A 17,478-nucleotide genomic window follows, 5' to 3' on the forward strand; every position below is an offset into this window, starting at 1 on the left:
TAATATTTTGTTTTTACGAAAAGAATGAAGCACGAAAAGCATGCGATCTCCGTGACTGAAATAAACAAGTTTAATTTATGTTATCCAGATTATGTAACAGATTTGCAAATTTCTCAATTACTTTATAATAAATTACTTTATGTAAATAGTAATATGTGCTGTAGTAAACGTACAGCGAGGAAGGAAGGTATTCGTACAATTTAAATGAAAATATGAAGGGGGATAAATGTACAAGAAAGCAATAAATAGAAAAACGCGAAGAAATAATAAGTAGAAAAATGTACAAAAATACAAAAAGATAATGAGATAAAATTCACACGCGATTGTAACATTTTGTCGGGACAAGATACGATGCTGTTAATTGATATCTGTATTGTAATTAACACGTTGAACCTGGCGTAAACCACCGGTAGATCACGCCGCCTGATGGTGAAGAAAAAGGTGTGACCCCCCGGTGATTCACGCCATTTGTGTTTCTAATTTCAATTTATAAAAGCGTAATTTAACGAAGACGTTTCTCGATGCTACGTGACGCTTATGGATTAACTTTTGCTCCTGCGTATTTATTACTGCGAATGACCGTAGATACGTAAGATACAATAACATGTTCTTTCACGAAGAAGTAGACCGCAACGTCTATGAAACATTGGTGCAAAATATAACGTGCACATCGATTGCTCCCATAAAGTCAATAACATCTTTTTCTATTTCTGCAATAAATCGACTGTACTAATACTTTTATCTCTCACCACGGTATATATTTCTTACAGAACTGAATAAAATGCTTCTTAGAATTGCATAACATTGACAAGTCTCAAGTGCTTACGCTTAATACCATCTAAGATTCCGTAGGACATAAATTGTCTTCGTAGAAAATTGCCACATTTCATAAGCGTATTAAACTTGTTACATAATAGCATGCTAAATCAGAATTAGCAGTGTCAACGTTAACGTCTCTTCCAAAGTTTGTAGATGCTTTGGATTATATTAATTATATATTTTTGTACGTTGCATTATTAGATATAACATATACATTGATATACATTTTAATATTTTCTAATTAATATACAGATATTTAGATGTTACCTTAACTCGTTAAAGATCGAGTAATGAAATAACGCATAAAAGTTACGTAAACGCAGCGTAAAATACTTTGCGTGGAAGCTCGCTACATAAATCAGATAATACGCGAAGAGAATTTCTGTAATCTGGAAAAAAGGAAAAATAATTTATTACGCTGCTGTAGATGTTCGAGCAGCTCCGAATTTTACAGAATGAATCTTTAGGAATGAGTCAATGGAATGAAAAAATCTGGACAGGAAAAGAAACAGCGACGAGAAAGATATCGGAAGAGAGGAATATTTGGAATTCCTTTTTTGCAACAGTAAAACGGAATTAGAAAAATAAGATTCCTCTAACGTAAATTGGCTGGATGATAAGCGAAGTGTATGTTGTTTAGCGTTTGAAAGAAATAAAATTCAATGATATAAATTGGTTGAAGAAAATGATAAATGAAATGTTGCGTTAATGCAACATCAATTAAATAAAACGTATTGTTTGGTATCTTAATCGTATAAAAATTTCTCTGCATAAACAGAGAGCTAAAAAAGGTCGATAGATAATAAAATTCTTGGAAATCGTAATCGCGTGATAATTTATGCAATTTTAAGCTAGACACGAAGGATCATAAGAGCGCAGTTACGAAATAACGTCCAAGACTTACAAAGTATAGGAATGCACCCTTCCATCCATATAAATTGATTAGTATGCGCAATGCAGTTGAAAACTATTCTCGCGCCGGAAGGAAAATAACATAACAAACATAAAACGTGATTCAGAGAAAAATGGCAATGCATTTTCGTGTTGTGTTTGCGGAGAAACTGTTTAAAATGTTGCACGGTTTTGCAATATAAACAGACAGCTAAAATTAGAGGTCTATCTCATTGTTATAGTGGCATATTCTTCTGATTGTAAAATTAATAGTAAAACGAATTATAACTAATAATAATTGGATAGAGGGAGCATGGGAAATACAAGGAAGCAACGTGACAAATAAACATTGTTATGCAACATATTGTTACGTAATATCAGTTAAAATTTCGTACGACATCACTTTTGGGGTGTGAAGCGAAAAGTTTAAAGTTGACTGAAAATTTCTGCATACAACTGTATCTTAATAGCTTATTAAAGAAAAATTTACAGAATGCGCGTAATATGAAAAAATGCATCAGATATACAAAGCAAAGCACACGTTGCAATATTTAGTAGGTGGGACAAATTTTTGTTTAGGTTTCATCTTTTTAATCAGCTTGATAAAACTATGAATTTGCATAAAAACCCGCATTCTATTTAATAACGTCATTTTACTTCTAAAGATTACTATACAAAATATTAAATCACTGAAAAGACGCATACAACGGGAAATTACAAATATCTAAACAATTTTTCGACATTAAAAAGTCATTTATTAGGTATAAATACATCGTAAAAAAGAAAGAAAAAATAAATAATATAGGTTGTCTCAGTTAAATGGAATTACCTAGATGTCTGTCTTATTTACGATTGTATGAAAAAGCTTCTCGGGCTAAGTTAGATTAACAGAAAATAAAATAAATAAAACCAAATTAAATTGTTTCAAGAAGCACGTGTAATGGGTTAAAATAATTTTTTCTCGAGGTCATTTCTCCACGAGATCTCAAACGTAGCGGTATATTTTTATATACATCTCTATATATTTTTTTTACAGCGGCGGATGTGATTTTTTATTCTCTATACAAAAGTATTAAAGGTTCTCGTGTCTGAAAATGCTTACTTCGAAAGATATCGTAACTTGAATTTTGTAAAGTTCGACGTATGAGAGAGAAGAAAAGACGCGAACACTCTTCTGTTTATGTTTTCCTGGTCTTTCACACAGTACATTTTAACGGAATTAAAATCGAAATATCTTTTAAACTGTGCATTTCCCGACATACATTTTCGATACTTTTGTACAGAGAATGAAAAATCATGTCAACTGGTGTAAAAAAGTACATAGTATGTATATAAGAAAGTAAAAAAAAAATATATATATATATTAAAATCTCCTAAAGAAGTAAACTAGAGAAAAAATTCTTTCCACCGTTACATATGCCCCTTGAGGTAGCTTAACTTTGTCCTGAGAAGTTTTTTTATGCAGTCGTAAATATATAGACGATCTCATTTAGCTGAGATATCCTGTATATAAAATAAATATACAGGCTGTTACAGAATTGGTGGTACAAGCCGAAAAAAAGCGAATTTACATGAAGAAACAAATCGAAAGTGTAGAGTGACATTTTTTGTCCGAGATTTTATTCTCGAGAAAATCGAGTTTCAACATTTATTTTGTTTCATTCCATTTGTTTTGTGTGTGTGTGTGTGTGTGTGTGACAAGAAAACTCATTAGCAATACAAAAGAGGAAAGATGCACGAGTAAGTGAGTAATCAATTAATAATTATAGTTATTATGTACTTAATAGCTAGGATCGGTTCTGGCTAATGTGCGATTAAGAAAAAATAGCTAAGTATTTTTAAATAGAACATAGTGTCAAGAATTGCCAACTACCAGAATAAGAACAAAAACAAGGAGACAGACAAGATCTGTAGCGATATAGGAGATCGTTGGAATTTAAGTAAGCGAGATGGTTGCAGAATAAAGATCAGTGGATGTATATGCACTATTGGCATGTAGTATCATAAGGTTGAGGCGGCTAAAATAACCGTACAATGTACGATGACGTTCAACTCGCAATAGCTCAGGATGACGTAAGTTTTTCGATGGAACATTAAGTTTAAATTTCTCTATAATGTCAGGACAAGTCATTAGGCCATAAGCTTTATGTACAAATGAAACATTATATACTTTTCTCCTGTAGTCCAAAGTATAATAGTAAGTCTAGTGCTGGCTAGCGTATGATCGCAAGCGCGTCAGGTTTGTCACTTGACAATTAATTAATTAATTATCGACTGGATATAAATAAATAATCGGTAGGAGGTTGTTCTAAATGCGAAAATAAGTGAGAAACATGCAACGAAATTGTTTCCTATAAGGCTTCATTTTCAAGAAAATAGGGATATTAACATGCTTAGTTAAGAACTGGTCTATGATTTAGTACACGTCTATGATCTTTTTACTTTTCTCGGGAACAAAGAGTCTCACGAGGAAAATTTATTCTATATTTTCGATTTAATTTCGCATCTAAAATGTCCTGCTATTGATTATTTATTTCCGTCTAGTCTGGTATTAGCCATATTCAAGCATACTTGATTTTCAAACTCGATTTTTTCGAAAATGAAGCTCCGTACGAAACAGTGTCACCCCACATTTTCGACTTATTTTTTAATATAGATTTTTCATCCTTTCAGCTTGTACCAACAGTTCGGTGACACCATATCCAATGTAAAGTAAATATAACTAATATAAATAAATATAAATAATATATATACATAATAAATATAAGTAAATAAATAACGTAAAGCAAAACTCACCTGATGGAGTTTTGTCGCCTGCGGACATTTTGGAGAACGCCAAAAGCGCGTCAGGGAAATTTGGTGGTGTGGCCGGGGTGTTGCATGGCGTTATCTACAAAAGAAACGTATTTTTGTAATGATTACGTGTTTCGATAACGCCATCGATACAGCCGTCTTATATTACGGTAGCTGCATGTGTTTGTTTACGTTCCTGGAACGTTGCGTGCATGATTATTTAGGTCGAGACTAGGGCGCATGTCTGCGTGGTCATAAACATAGATTCTTCATTTAAAGATCGATACCTACAATCAACCTCTTTCGCGTGTTTCGCTACAAGGCCTAAGAGGATACAGGTTTTACATGCCGATTAGGGATAGCGTTCTATATACTCTCGCATTCTACTACGTAAGAGTTGAATATCAATTTATAAACTATTACGAGAGATGTTTCTGGTTGTCTCTCCTTTCGATTGAGGATGTTTTATTCAATCTCCTTTATGTTTCGAAGTAAACATTTTCTTCGCGTTATACACGTTGATATATTTTTTGGAAGAATTCATGAAGCTTATTTACATTTTTTAGAAAGTGTTTACGTATAACGTACAAATCAAATTCTTTTACTAGTTACGTAATCGTTTACTTTGCACACAAGATACAAAGATTTCATGTTTTTACTTGAACAAATTAATTCTTGTTATAGGTTGGACCGTTTATTGTGAACATTGTGGATATTCGTTGCTAACCTCAATTGTATAATACACACATATATTCATATTTTTTCTGGAAAAATTCATGAAGTTTATTTACGCTCTTTAAAGAACATTTATAGCAAATAGAAATTATTGTTCGTTAATTATTTGCTTTCGATACGAGATACAAAAATATTATTACGTTTTTTATGCAAATCAACTGATTATGTATCGTTATATTTTAAATGGTTTATTAATGGTTTATGGCTTTTAATGGTTTTTTTTAAACATGTAATAAGTATTAAATATGGTCGAATCGGTATTTTAAGATTTATTAATATAATGGACGATCTACTGTGCGAAATATATAAGGTGTCCTGTAGCATTTGGGAATAAAAAAAAAAAAAAAAGAAAAAAATAGCAAAGAGAAGTTTACAGAATTCAAATACAAGGAATTCAACGTCAAATATTGAGTTCTCTCGGTAAATAGATAGGTGAAATTAGTTCAACCACTTCTATCTCTCGATAGAGAATTATTTCGACATAAAACTGGCTAATAATTGGCAAACAAGGTTAAACATGGTTATACGTCCGTATGAATTATTTTTCATTGTTTTCACGCGCAAAATCCACTCTGTATGCTTGTGTATAAATAATATAAATATCTGGTAATTTCAATCAATTTGAACGGAAAGTTCGTTTCGTTTTTACGGTCAAATCGAAGGACGTGCCTTCCCCTTTACGTGTATCGTTTTCAATCGATGTATGCGCCATTCCTTTCGATGACTTTTCGCCACCTTCGCGGTAGTTTCGTTATTCCATCGGCGTAGAATTGCTTGGTCTTCCGAGAAAAAGAAACGTTCCACTCCGTTTTTCCAGTCTTTCAAAGAAGACAAGTTCTCATTGTTGAGGTGGTTTCGCAACGAGCGGAATAAGTGATAGCCTGAGCGTGTAAGATCGGAAGAATATGGTAGATGGGGTACAACTAGCTGTCCAAGATGCACCAACTTTTTTATCGTATGACAATTGACACGTGTGGCATTGCATTGCGTTAGTGAGCCATGTTTGAACTTATGCCAGGTCAACAAGAAACAAGTACTTCCAAAAATGTTTGTTTTACACTCTGACCGGTTGTTGTCTGTTAATTAATCAACGATATCAGGTTGGATCAATTAAATCGAGGCTAATAGTTATTGTTTAAACTTCGATCCATCTTGCTACGAAAAAAGGAATGAACTTTCTGTTCAACTCAATTTAAACTGAGGAGATGTGATACACAATACGGGTATGATCATCGAGAAAGTATATCTGCCTATGGTATAAAGATAGAATAACTATACCTAAGATAAGAAAATTTATACTAAGGAAACCAATTCACTATGCCAAAAAGTAGACTATTATTGTAATAGACATGAAGTCTTATACGTAATAAATATTATTATTATTATTATTATTATTATTATATACAGTAAAGCTTGCCTTGTACGATCTAAGAGGGAAGGGAAACTGCTAGAATAATAGAACAATCACTTTTCCTATGCGAAATCTCATTGATTCGAATACAGATCAAGATCAATTGACAGACTCTTGAAATATTTATGGGTCCTGTATCCCCGTGGCTGGAAAGTCACATGATTCTTTTAACGTAGGTAAACTGGGTAGAGTTACATTCACTTTGTACTTCGAACCATCGAAGCTCTTTTTTGAATGCCACGAATGCTTCGGCATGAGAGGGCACCTCTTCGTCACCACTTTCGTTTGCTGTCCCCTGCGTTCGCATAAAATCGTCATTATTGTCGCGTTTATCGTGATGAAACCGTTTCGTCGTGTCGTTATATTTAAGGTTTTTCTACAGTTGCCAGTGTCCGGGAAATCTACGCGCCCTAAATAATTTTCAATATCGTGCTTCTATTTTTCAACATCACGCGTTTCTGTTAATTCCGTCGCACTAACGTTAGTTTCCAGTTTTCCAATGACGTCGTCGTATTTCCTCTCGATATTTGAATAGAACGCTATTAATTTCATTCTAAATTCTCACAATTCGAATTCGCTCGTTCGAATGAAGGAAAGAGTACGCTCTATGCATGAACATTCGCAAAAATATGTACATATGCGACACGGAAAAAGGTATCCATTACTGAGAAATGTTACGTTCGAATAATAGAGCGTTCGGATATCAGGGTATTTGGATATGAGGATATTCGGTTACTTTCACGGAATACCTTCGTGAGCCTGTCTATAAAATTAATATACGCGATGTCTTATAGCTACGGAACCGTATTTTCTATTTCATTCGTCGAATTTGCTTGGGTAACGTAACTATTTGCTGGCAAGGAAAGGTTTTATTATGGAGAAGTTACGCTTGTTTCCTATTTGTATTTTGGAAATACGGAACAAGATGTCGGTTTCTCCTATAAAGCTAAAAATATCGAACGAACGTTTTACGTAAGCCGCAACGAAGCGGTACATGCGTCTATGGTAGGCGGTTGAAAAGAGAACGACAAAAGTAGCTTTCTGCGAGTGAGAACTCGTCGGTTGTTAAGGTCATCGAACCTTCGGCTCCTGAATGTGATGTCGGTGTACCAGGTGGACAGAACGCAACAATATGAGATGCACACGTGTTCCTACACTGTTCACTGACTGATTACATAAATAAATAGGAAGATGCGTGACAAGATTGTCAATAATTTTCCAACGTCTTCCTTTTTTTCTTTGCTTAGGTTTTAGCTTTGCTGGAGCAATTAGCATATATTGAAACAGATAACGTAATAACGAGTGGCAAACGAAAGTAATAACGAATATTTGAAAAATATTATAAACACATATCGATGTATATGGTAAACTACATAAACATGTGTATTATAAATTGCATAATTTTATTCAACCAGCTCCAATGTCAATTCTCTGATGTTGTATGATATTTGAATATTTTAATTGATTGGAATAATCGAGTACAACGAGTTGGAACAAGTTATAAGGAAAACCTAAATGATATCATAACCACCGATAAAAAAAGCGAATGGTCAAATTTTAGCTTAAATTAGATAAACTGCTAAAATATTTTTAAAACACATGCTCCTATGTTTATATATTTACGTAACGATATAATTTGTCTTCGACAATACGGATAGCAATACTTAAGTAATAAACATTTTATTAACACTCTATTTAACGCACGATGATGATTGAGGAATTTCTCCACTCCTTCTTTTCTTTCTTCTCTTCGATATTATTGGATGTAAGGATATTAAAATAAGACAACAAAAATGTTACTAATTAATTTCTCGAACGTATGCAGCTGATAACGATGCAATTTATAATTGACTACCACGATCTCATAATGAACAATATACACCACCGCTTAAAAGTATTGTTTATTTTTGACTGGATATATTTCAATTACAAAACTACAGTCAAATCAAGTTGCGATGATTATGTTCTCCGTAACCATCACACTTACGAATAATAATATATTACAAATCGATTGAATTAATTTGTAATATATTATAAATTGATTTTCGAAAGTCAATATCACGTAAGAAATTGGCATTTGTAATTGTCATACCCTAGAGAACTATCTTATTAGTCGACAAGCTTTTTATCTTCAAATTATTTAATTTTTAATCACGAGACAGATTAGGGAGAGTCTTCTAAGCTGGTAGAAAAACTTTCATTGTTGATACGAACAGTGACATTTGAATAGAAAATGTACAGTGTATCAGAAAAGTATTTATACATTTACTATGGAAAATTTTCATGCGCATATTGTATGTGTTATATAAAACATTTTAATATTTGATCAGCGTTATAACGAGATGCAGCTGTCAATATCATACTGACTTTGAATTTAATCTGAAAATTAAGTTAACTTCTATATGCGCATATAGAAGTTGCAACATATTAACTGCGAACTTATATTTAAAAAAGAATTAGTATACAGTATGAACAGTCACTTTAAAACATATAATAAGTGTTAAAGATGGTTTCACTAAATACTGAGACTTATTGATATTGCGCATGATTGTCTGTTTAAATATTTTTGTGATCTTTGCAATATATATATACTTAAAAAATTACTTTTATACTATACTTAAATATATAATTATTAAATATGTTGTAATTTCCATATATATTTTCAAAATTATTTAAAATTTTGCCAATGTAATAGTGATAATTGGATGTCATTACAGTGCTAATTAAATTTCCAAATGTTTGTAATAACACACGTAATATGATCATAAAAGATGTCGACAAAGTGTAGGGATACTTTCGCGAGCCACTGACTGTCACTTGACACGATTAATCTATTGCGTCGATGATTGTTCTGGACATACGTATGACAAATATTTCCAAGTAGAATCATATATATCTTTTTAATTTGTTAATCGAGTAACATATGATAACGTTTTTCGAACTGTAATTTAGATTCATACTCTGGTGCTACTGTAAGAAGATAGTAAGTGTTGTTTCTAATGACTAATTCATCAGTAATTCATCGTTAATTTGTTCAGTTTCGTACAATTGACATAAATTACTATAAATCTAGCAAAGTGTTCGTATACGTTTAACATATAATTTAGATTTATATCTCAATTCGATGAAAAGATAGCAAGTGTTGCTTCTAATTACTGATTCATCACTGATTTCTTCAGTTTCTTAAAATCCGCACATGGTTACTGCAAATCTACCAAGTGTTCGAATACGTTTAACATGTAATTTAGACTTACATCCTCGTTCTGTAAGAAGATAGCGATGCTTCTGACTACTAATTCCCTTTTCATTTCTTAAGTTCGATGTAATTCACATAGTTGGTTACTACGTATCTACCAAAATGTCGCTTATACTTAAACTGATCGATAGCGTACATCGTGAGAAAGAAGATGAAGTAAAGATGATCCGAGAATTTCGCCCTCAGATTTGAACGTTTCCGTTCGTCCAGTGTTGGGCCGAGATTTGGCACACGGCTTATCGGAATGCCGCCGACCGAGAATAGTAACACACCTAGCGACTGTCTGCCTGCAGTGGTTCTCTGCTTTTCATACCGTTTTCAAACTTGCTAATTGAAATTCGTAGTGGAAAAGAACGCCTCTCGCGCGGTGGCCATAGTTTGACGGAGAAGTTTCAGCTGTGGTAACGCTACCTGACGATTATGATCGATAAGTCATGGATAATGCGTTGACAAGCTTGACCCATTGATTTCGTCGACAAAATATCAAGCGTAGAATATAATTGAAATGGAATATGGTAATTACAGACGATAGGACTTGAATTATGCTTCACTTATTTTTGCTCTGTTTTTATGTCACCGATTAAATATGTTAATGTAGTGTTGATGTAATAATTCTGGTTGTAGTTTTGCCGTAATAATGTACATTTTAAAACGGAGTAGTGACCAGTACTGATGGTAAAAACCAGATGGAGGTGATTTCGAACGAGGAGATAAGTTGAAACTATGGAATAAGCATTTTTCATTCGAGATTCCGTTTTTGAGAAAATCGAGTTTGTATCGAAAATTTGTGTATACGTTTCAAGTATATTTGAAGCTGGCTACTTCCAGACTGGAAGCTATTCTACGTATAAAAATGAGTCGAAAATGTAGAATAAAATTTCTTCATAGGATGCTTCGTTTCTGACAAAACGAGATTTGAAAATTGATCTGGCCTATCCCTTACTAAACACGTTCAAACTCCATTTTTTTTCTCGAAAATGAGGCTTTACACTGATAAATTTTATTCTATATTTTTCACTTATTTTCGCATATAGAATAACCTCCTGCTGGTTGTTTACTCGCACACAATTGTTAATTAGCCAAAATCACATATGTTAGACAAATTTTCCAATTCGATTTTGTCTGTAAGGAAGCTTCAAATGAAAAATATTTGTTGCATATCTTCGACTTGTTTTTTCATGTAGAATCGGCCTCACCCTGTGTAAATAATTTTTATATGATTCTTGAATTCTTTATTAGGATATTATTACATTAAATAGACACTGGCACCATGTATAATACGTAACTGCATGAATTTGTAAAAATGAACTTAGATACTGAACATATCAAGTGTTCTATTATATTATTTTACTGTCATCTACGATCTATATCATTGTATTCTATAATAATGAGTGCTTTCAGGCGTCAAGCAGGGTTTTTTGTTACCTTTTATTTGAAATAAAAAGTAACCACAACAAATAAAAAATAAAACAAGTAACCACTGCAAATAAAATAACAAACAAGTTTATTTCAAAATAAGAACGAATGCAAATATAAATTCCAATATCTTACTTGAAAAATAAACTATTTCCAAACGATAATTTCAAATAATAACGTAAAATAAGGAACGGGAGTTTTTCCTATACATAAAAGACCAATTATTATAAATTCGCTCTTAACACAACCCGAACATTTCACCAGATGATCGAGTCACATCGCCATTAAATAATAGTAACGAAACAGTCGTTCAACTGGGCCTCATAATGAGAGACGAGTACTTGTTAACGAAATCAATCATGTTCGAAACGTTACACACTATGCTCATCGTATTAAGTGTGCGTTTTGGGATGAATATTCCATGGCACGATAGAAAGAAAATTATTTTCTCGGTAAAGACAAATAACAAATATCTAAATGTCAAATAAAATAACAAGATAATAAAATAATAAAATAATTTGGTCTTCAGATACATTGTTACTTAAATAGCATCATCTAAGATGCAGAGCATCTTAAAGTAGCAGAGCAAGAAGCAAATAAAGCCAAAATTTTATTTGGATAATTATTTGAATAAAAATTTATCTGCCGTATGTCAAGTATATGCTGATGTAATGTATTTTATCTAATTGTAAGTCATTTAAGCGAACATGCGTATCACTGTGCTCTACCGTCTTTCCTAGGAATTGGTAACGTACGATACTCTGCATTCGAAATATGTACCGCGAACGTTGAACCCGCTTGTAAACATGTCGCTGTATCTTAAACCCTGTCTTTACAAATAAATTCCCGCGATCTTACCGGATTTCTCTAACTGCTTATCTACTGTATTTATAACAATACGTAATTCACAATCCCGTGTATATACATTATAACAATGCTTCAAGTTACATTGAACTATTTATCTTGAAACATCGATAAGTAAAAGTATCGATGCTTATCTATAAATCAGTGTGATAAAATTTTCTGTATATTTGATTCGTTTCTCGCATATTAGTTGCGAAGTTAAGTGATCGAAACGGATGGCATTTTATATTTTATATGTAGTAATGAAATATAGATATAAAATAAGATAAAATATATTGGGTTGGTAACTAAGTGATTGCGGATTTTTGCATTACCACCCAATGACAAAATCCGCAATCACTTAGTTGTCAACCCAATAAATAGTATGGTAAGTAATTTATTGTACCATCCGTACATTTTAATGTTTAAATGGATATAATACATATGCAGTATAAGTCTAATAATACTTCAACAGTCTATAAAATATGCACGAAGAAAATCGTAATATTACTCGGATAGTCGAGCTGATTTTCTTCTTCGGTCGCGCTTCCCTCCCTTTCTCCCATGGAAAAATAATAAATTATAAATAATAAATAAATCTGTCGTCTTACAACCTTATTTATTTTGATTATTTACAGATAAAATGATGTTCCGCTTTATCAACATGTATCTTGCAACAGGATATCACGTATTCTTCCGAATAATGATAAAATATTTGCGTAGTCTGTTGAAGTGTTGAAAACTAGATACTTCATGAAATATAACTTGCATATGCTTGCTACCTTACATCGTGTTATCTACGGAGATTAAGCAATTCGCATTTATTTACTTTTATGAGAAGTTTCAAACAATCAATTAGTTATTTTCCGAAATAAAATATACACAATAAATAAAGATAAACTTATCTAAAGAAAAATTACATCGCTCGCAATATTTATCTATTTTGTAGCCTAGGTCTACATATTTACAGAGGACTTATAGACTGCGAAATACAATTAAAAAGCTCTGGAGTAGATAAGTTCTGAATGTGTTATCGTTTAGCGAAGAAAAACAAACTGTCGTAAAAGCGAAGGAAGTGAAACTTCTGTGTACCATTCGTCATTTCAGAATTCTAGCTCAACATAACCTCAACGCGGTGACCTCTTAATTCGGAGGTTAGGAGATGCCCGGAAAATTCTCGTGGAACGTTACAAAATCAACTTTATCGTCAACAGCTACGAAACTTCTTCCATTAGACATGGAAAATAATATGGTCCCTTTATATCGAATTCACTTCGTAACTTCGTTTAGGTTTAGGTTAAGACCAAGTATCTTCCCGCCATTTTTTAAGATTTCAAGATCAGTTAGTGGGTTAGTCCATAAGCTCGTAAGTTATAAAGTAGCATCTTTTCTTAGATATATTTTTTTATTATTTTTTTGGATGAAGAGTTATTCGATTTATAAGTATCCAGACACTTCGATCGTTTTATCCTAACGGTATGTGAATCTGGCCTATACTATAGAAATTAATGACGAATTATTAATTAGAAGCAACGGTTACCATCTTCTTATAGAGAATCATCAGAATGTAAATCTGTATCACGCATTAATAAGCACAGCAATAATTTTATTTTAGTATTTATATAATGTATGTAAAAAAAATAATTATATATTATATAATGATATGTACATTCGCTGTTTGAACATCACTAATTGTTTTAGCATTAAAGCATTTTTATCGTTTAGTTTAGAAGATCCTTCTCAATCTGTCTTATAATCCAAGAATTGAAAAATCTGGAGATAAAGAGTTTGTGAAGTAGTAAAATAGTTCTGTAAGATATGACAATTACAAACGTCAGTTTTGTTATTACATATTGACTTGCGAAGATCGATTGAATCAACTTATAATGTACGTACTATTATGTTACTATTATGTTACGTAGCAGGAACAAAATCGAGGTCGGAACATTTGTCGATGACAAAGATGGAGCGTTGGCCTCAAGGTATTGTCCGATATATCGGGTCATCCGATAAGTAATGCGGCTTTTCTTAGAGTTAGTTCAAAACAATGGAAGTTGTTACTGTCGGAGTTTTAAAAAATTAGAATAGATAACTTTACATGAAAAGACAGTGAATTATAAAAACACGAGGAAATTTATCACTGGTCGATTATCAACAGGTAATTGTTTATTTTCCTTCTGATAACATGAAAACCAACGATCGCATTATTTAAAGATGACCTATTATAAATATATGGAGGACCTAACAGAACCAAACCGGGAAGGCTATATAAATTAGACATACTGCCAATAATCTACAGCAGATGCTGAAACACGTTTAGTTGGAAGGCATGAATTTAGTATATTAGGGGAAAAGGAGGAAAGAGGAAAAATAAATGATGCAGAGGCATGCCAGCTATGTAAAGGAAAGAAACCTTGAAGCATTTTATATCAGCATATTCTCGGTATCAACAATATGGTATGCAAGGAGAAAAAAAAGCAGACACTTGGTTCCACGTACTAATCACTGAGACCAGAGAAGGCTGTGCTTAGATGAATAATAAGCTATCTTTTTATATATAGATATAGATGTAAATACAGCTACATTTATATTAAATCATCCTCTAGGTAATGCAGATTAAAAAAAGTAAAATCAGATTAAAAGAACAAATTACCTTGTTGACAAAGTGATTTCCAGTATAATAATATTTTAATATAATTTTTTATAATTAATTATTTTTCCCTATTACGTCTCCAATTTCAATTTTTTAAAACTTCAATAGTAGCAGCTACCACTTTTGAACTGAACTCTTGGAAAAACCGCATTACTTATGGGATCACTTAATACGTATTTACCGAATGTCCAGTTGGACAAATTGCAAAGTACAAATTAAATAATAATAATAATAATAAAAATTTAATACGTTGCTGCACTGTATACATTAGGATAGACACATACATACTAATTATTAAATAAAAGTAAGTAATATAACACAATAAAATGCAAATATAATATAGTAACTAAGAGTTCAATAAGTTGATAAGAACTTATTATATAAGAAAGTCATATAGTATAAGAAACTAAATAAGAATGCAAGAATCTCCTTGTAATAGACGATGTGCCTAAAGTATGAATAAAACATTTTTATTATTATTACAGCATATTATGTAGCTATGATGATTATGTGAGGAACGAAATCGTCGTCTAATTCGACTGTAGTTTCATAATTAAAAATATGTCTTGCCACAAGTAAGTAAGTATTTGAATACTTTTGAGTAATCTTATGACCGTATATGTATAACATGTTATTCTGCAATCATCGAAGTGTGCTTTGATGTCGTATATTTCATTTGATCGATTAATCGAATTCTATCTCACTATTCGCTTAAAAAGAAATTTTGACAAATTTAAAATCGTACATTTATTTCGAGGCTCAACTTTCAAAATTATGGTATTTTCTTTCCAGCTTCTATCGCTTTGAGGTTTCGCAATATAATTCGCAAAAATAATGACGCAAAATGAATTTCCGATCTTTCCATATTAATCGTTTCATATTATTCCGCGGCCTGTTTATGACGATACCAACCGACGATTTAAAAGAATACCAAATGGGCACCTTCTACATTTAGCAAAAAAAGTCAGACAGAAAATGAACTGCAAAGTGCGGAAACCGAAGGCAGAGAAATTAACGCGGAGGAACCCGTTCTGCTGAATCAACGTGCTCACGCCACGTAACTTTACGAGTCTTTTAATTAAGTCAAATAGTTCGTTACTGTGCAAATGTCTGGAAACAGACTGTGAAATTAATACGATCTCTCATCGGCGAATGAATCGACTTCAACGATTACATTAAACAAGGCACCATACGGGATCTGATTCGAGCAAATGAATAGGATAGGTGTTTAGTAACACGGCAACAGTATTATCGATAAACTTACCACGTTTACATTGCGTGTTTCGTTTGAGTAACTAATTAAGCTTTGGGACGTATGTGTACTCACGTTTGACTATATACATACTTCTATTATATTTGGTTCGGGTATTTGATGAATAATCGTAATGCGTATATATATATATATATATATATACGCATTATATATTCTATATTTTCGACTTCTTTTTTGGCGTAGAATCACCCCCTTTCCGCTTGTACCACCAGTTACCAACCACCCTGTATATATAAGAAAATAACTATGGTACTATTACGTCTAGATACTATAAAATAATGCAATGTTTTTGTACAGGATGATCCAAGAAGAATTAGCTTAGAATCTTATTATTTTATATTCCTAAGGAATCCTATTATTATATATTAAAATTTACTTGTGCATCTAAAACATTATTTTTGAAGATGTGAAAAAGACTTATTAACGAAAATTGTTCAGTATAAGGGAGGCTATAATATTTTTTGGGAAAGGACGTAATAATTTTCTTGCAGCTGATGGAACAGCTGTGGAAATACTATATCTTGGCAAAAGGTACATCGATAAGGAAATTACTATAGGGCGTATAATTCTATTTTTTCTTTTAAAAGAGATTTTCGTATTCTTCTTGCGTTTCGATATTAAAAACGTAGAATGTGACTAACTAATCATAACGACCATCTTGTTTCAAACTGTTCGAAATAAAATACTTTGCAAAGACTTCATACTTGGACTAAATCATTCCTTAATGATAATTTGAAGGAGGAAAAATTAAAAAATTTTCATTTTAACGATATGTTAAAATTCATAAAAAAAAATAAATTATGCAACAACGTTGATTTAATCCAATTACGCGCTATATATTCCTACAATGTATCATTAATGGCCTTGTAGTTGATGTAACATGAAATACTAATGAAAAATAAATCAACCCATATATGTATATTTTTAAATACTCATACTTCGTTCGTTATTGTATAAAATATACATATTTTCCAGTTTATAGTATGATTCAAAATATTTATTTCACTTTACTTATAAGCAAACTAAATTCATGAAACATTCTCCTATGAAAATTATATTTTACATCAAAATTATATTTTACAATGAAAGTATTATCTTTATCCTTCTTGATCATAAATTTTTATAATCTTAGATTCATGTTTATTAAACACCTTCTATGTATTGTTTTTATGATTAGTAAACTGCGAACCTTTGTGTAATTTTGCGCACTTTTATGAATATGGTTAAAAAAATGGAAGAAGCTGAGATTTTACAGCCAGCACTGTACTTTAGATATCTTACATAAAGACCGCAGATAAAAAGACGAATAGTCATATTTCTCAACTTTTATAGAAAATCAACTTTATAGTTCGATATATCGTCAACCGATCTTATATCTTTTTATTCGA

General features: G+C 32.0%; 1 protein-coding gene across 1 annotated transcript in view; it reads right to left on the reverse strand.

Moving 5' to 3' along the window:
- The window catches only part of LOC138179298 (UBA-like domain-containing protein 2), an 86,588-nt gene that overhangs the window by 3,476 nt on the left and 65,634 nt on the right, over window positions 1-17,478 (reverse strand). The window contains exon 3 of the mRNA XM_069111932.1: window positions 4,507-4,600. Coding sequence (XP_068968033.1) covers window positions 4,507-4,600 — 94 coding nt within the window. The remainder of the gene's footprint in view (window positions 1-4,506; window positions 4,601-17,478) is intronic.

This window comes from Bombus flavifrons, chromosome 4 (assembly GCF_040668555.2).
Source record: "Bombus flavifrons isolate JBK064 chromosome 4, iyBomFlav1_principal, whole genome shotgun sequence".
NCBI classification, from domain to species: domain Eukaryota; kingdom Metazoa; phylum Arthropoda; class Insecta; order Hymenoptera; family Apidae; genus Bombus; species Bombus flavifrons.